This window comes from Fulmarus glacialis, unplaced genomic scaffold, assembly GCF_000690835.1.
Source record: "Fulmarus glacialis isolate BGI_N327 unplaced genomic scaffold, ASM69083v1 scaffold47303, whole genome shotgun sequence".
NCBI lineage: Eukaryota > Metazoa > Chordata > Aves > Procellariiformes > Procellariidae > Fulmarus > Fulmarus glacialis.
In genome coordinates, this window is record NW_009205734.1 from 6,333 (window position 1) to 10,631 (window position 4,299).

The 4,299-nt window shown below is 36.1% G+C and overlaps 1 protein-coding gene across 1 annotated transcript in view; it reads right to left on the reverse strand.

Annotated features, from left to right (window-relative positions):
* Positions 1-1,122: 1,122 nt before the first annotated feature.
* DCAF17 (DDB1 and CUL4 associated factor 17) overlaps positions 1,123-4,299 on the reverse strand; it is a gene marked incomplete at both ends in the record, with an annotated part of 18,437 nt that continues 15,260 nt past the window's right edge. Inside the window, 3 exons of the mRNA XM_009575489.1 lie at positions 1,123-1,242; positions 1,995-2,150; positions 3,614-3,697. Of these exons, the coding sequence (XP_009573784.1) occupies positions 1,123-1,242; positions 1,995-2,150; positions 3,614-3,697 (360 nt within the window). The remainder of the gene's footprint in view (positions 1,243-1,994; positions 2,151-3,613; positions 3,698-4,299) is intronic.

Consider the following 4,299-nt stretch of genomic DNA (forward strand, 5'->3'; position numbering starts at 1 on the left):
ATGAGCAGTACTTGCACTATTTAATAAAGAATAAAGTTTAAATGTCTTGCTCTGGGAGGAGCTGCTTTAATAATTCAAACGGAAATGAGCGTATCAGTATCTGCGTAAGATTTGGATCTTCTGCCTACAGAATATATATGATCCACACTTCATTAGTAAAGCTTGAAGTAAAAAAAATACTTGGGTTTAGAATTACTCTGCTCATGATAATGGTGGTGGTAGAGAATGTTGGTCATCCCTTCAAAAGCTACTCTCCTGAGCCTATCTTTGGCTTGCATTTTGAAACACTCTTTATCACCATGAAGGCTACAGCCTGTGTTTTGTTGCTGTGGGTTTTTTAATTTAAAATGAAAGCTGAATATACCGCATGGAAATCCCATGCATCAGACAGGCTGCACACAGTGATCCGGCTGAGCATCAGGTAGCTTTGGCTTAGACTGAACAACTCCTGACCCTTGACACAGGGAGAACCAGAGAAGTGCTTGGGTTTTTTCACATATATATATTTAAAAAAAAAAAAATTAAATAAATAAAGATATATTAAAAAGGCAGTAAAAATACATAATTTATTAATACTTCTCTTTAAACCAAAACAAACATAACCAGAAAACCAGAGTGATTTTATTTCTCACACAAAACCAACAGGAGGATTTTGTCTAAGTGGTTTAATGGTAACTCTGTCAATACTACACATAAAATTTATCCTATACAGTTTTATATACTTTGTTTAATTAACAGTCTGTATTAAAGTTGCATAGGTAAAACTATATAAGACAGACCGCAGGAGATGGTAGATGACCAGTAAGTTCACATCTTTCTCCTTGATGTCCAGTATTTCAATCCAATTGCTGAAGACAAGCAATAAATGCTGTATCTAGCATTAATGATGAACTGGTAAATACATGAAAAGCCATTATGGACTACAGACAAGTATACAATGTTACAGAGAAAAAAGAAATAAAACCTCATGTAGTAGTACAAAATGTTAAGATTAAATCCTGCCTGAAAAACAGTAGTTGACCAATTCATATGTATGAAGTCCTTAAATAAGATCCAAATTGAAGTCTCTGTAGTTATTGTTTATGTCTTAAATATATTCAAAAATTCTCCCTCCTTTTTTACAAAACACTCTTTTGCAGTATCACAGACCATTTGGTAAACGTAACAACTGAATCTCCTGTTAGGCTTCTGTTCTATATGTAATACAAGGTCTTTGTCAAAGTAAAGTTCATGGCTGTAAGTCTGAAATGAGAAAAAAAAATTCTGATTGCAGTCTCCATTTCCACAACTCGCTAATACCTGTACCATTTTCCTTGGGGAACAAAAAATATTTAACATTGGTGAACTCCATGATCAGACAGGAATTTTGTGTGGATACACACAGACTGCTCTTCCAGATAAAGGACAGAATTTTAAAACTTTGAGAGGTTTCCCACATGCATATTTTAGGAATCTAAGTGTTAAGATCCTAAGTTGCCTATGCAGTAAATGATAAAAGCGGTGCCAAAGGTGCTGACTATTTCAGATCATCTAAGTTGGATGTCCACCTAAACTTGGACTGTATGAACAGCCCATTCTATCTCTCCAAATATACACACAGTGAGGTCCATGCTTAATTCTATGCATGAGTAGTTCAGGTTAAGCTAGTGAGGCTATTTACAAGTTGTAAAGTTAAGCTGGTGTAATTAGCCACACGGTGAGTATTCAAGTTGATAAATACTTCAGAAATACCTAAGGACAACCCCTTCCCCAGCCAAAAAACCAAATGAATCAAACAACAAAGAAATCTTAATTTCAAATCATGGAGGTTTTCAGATAAATGAACTACTGTCTGATGGAATACTTAAAATTTTTGAGTTACGATTATTATTTTGTACAAATCTCATCCATAGCACCTGACAACACTATGTATCTGTTTCAAATCTGAACAAAAATGGTAGGTAAATGGGTATGGGGAAGTGTTAGTGTAAACAAAAGACAGGAATTCTCCTTACCACATCCCAGGACTCCAGTAATGGAATACTCTTAAGTAGAATCCCATGTTCATTACAATGAAAGTCAAGGTGAGCTCTTCCATCAGCTCCTATTTGAGTAACTGCCACAGTGGATAACAAATCCAATTCATCTTCATAGTCCACAATTTTGAATGTCTTGGGAAAAATAAAACCTCAAGTTTACAAATCAAACATAAATTCACATTCCCCTCTACCTAAATTGCATAGGTCTTTTTCTTTCAGGTGAAAGCAGAATTGGAAAAATTGTAGTTCTTAAGTCTTCTGGTCTGAAAAAGAAAACTTTGCCAGCTTGATACCTAACAGGCATCTTTCCCAACACAAGTTGTCCAATGTATTTCAGCAAAATTCCTTAAGACAGGAGAGAAGAAAGTCATGTTCTGAACAATCATGATGTGCAAGTAGATGTATTTTTTTATATATATATATCATACAGGAAAGAGAAAAAAGTACTTTGAAAGTGGCAGAAAAAACATTTAAACTCCATGCCCGCTCTTGAAGCAGACATGTTAGAGACAGTACAGCTTAAAACCATTACTGGTTTTGAGGGGATGGGTATACTAGGATAATTCCATTCACATGAACACCTGTATATTCTGTTCAGAGTGCTCTCTCACTACACAGAGTATATGACAGTGATTAAGACCAAAAGGTGAAGATTGTGAACTGCCTTAATTGCCTCTATGTCATTGTCATGAACCTGGTAACACACTCTTTAAATTTGAGCCAGTCTTTTTCTTCCCTAATGGAAAAATATCTACTGGAATCACAAATAAAGTGTAACAGCAGGAAAAAAAATAATGTGCAGACTCTAATTTTTATTATGTTTTTTTTTTAAAAAAAGTGGGTAGAAATGAAATGCAGACCTTAAGGGTTATATTGCACTGTCCTGTATTTTTACCATAGTAAAATCTATTTCCTCAGAAAAAAGAATAGAAGTAACTGCCAGAAACTGATGAATTTTAAGTGTTGTGCTTATGTCAGTTACAGCTCCAGCTCTATATAGAGAGCTAAAAAATATTCTTCATAACCTCTTGAAGACTCAACACCAAGGCATGTGGTGTTTTCACTCTCAAGAAGCAGTCACTTAAAGGAAAAGTGTTAAATACCTTATCCTGCAATCTAATCAAAGTAACTGGGAGAGAAAAATACAGTTTAGAGATACTGTATCAAAGACTAGAGGAACCTACAGCAGAGAAAAAAAGGAAATATGTTTCTTTCATTTCATAAAATGCTCTATAAGAAATGTTTAAAGGAAATGTTTGAATGGAGAGGACAGTAACGGTTCGTAACATTAACACCTCATTTCTGTGCCACTGAAGTCACATAGACTTATGACGGTATCATGGGGCACAAGATCAGTTCTTAAAAGAAAGAGACTATCCAAAGCACAAATGTCAACCAAGGAGAAAAGACAACAGACAGAGAGGGGAAATGAAGTAATTAGAAGTTAAGACAAAGACAGCCACAGAAGAGGATAAAGAACTCAAAGATTAACACAACTAATGGTTACAGCCACTGCACCTGAAACAAGAATGACTTCTGGCTAGCTAAACATCTTAAATAATCCATGAATTGCTCTTACTCGCTACATCAGTTACCTCTTGTTCTGGGTCGTCATCCAGTAAGTTAAAACGCTTTTTCACCACTCGACCAGAAGCCGTTACAGTAACAGCGTTGTTCACCTTTGGAGAAAAAGAAAAAGAAAAAAAGAAAATGCTCTAGACTTTGGAGCATTTTAGTTTCTTCCTGTCTATTTGACAATGTATCTATTGCATGTCTTTTGCTTTCTGACCTTGTTTTCATCTGTCAGACCTTGTTTTACTCATTAGCTATGCATGGCCCTAGTGTTGCTATCTCTTCTTTATGAGGACTCATGAACTCAGTGGTTTTAGTTGAGATATTACTGATGTTTACTCATATTCAGAGGTTCTCAGTCCTGTAGAGGTGGCAAAGGTTCTCAGCTACCATAATTTTTAGAACAGAAGTGACTGAAGCCAAGATGCTGGAATGAGAATTAAGACAGCTAAGTCACCACCAATTTGTTTCTTAAACTCTTACTCCCAGAAGATGGGGAAAGTAGCATCTTAAACCACCACAGCTGCTTCCACTGGGCATCATTAACACCAGAAACAGTCAAAACTGGGGTATCAGTATCTTAATGGAAGTCAAAAGGAAAAGGCACAGCACAGACAGGATTAGAACTCATATTTCTTTGCTCTTATTGCAACAGAAGTTATCTAAACAACCGCCCCCCCCCCCCCCCCCCCACAACGAGAGCACGCAC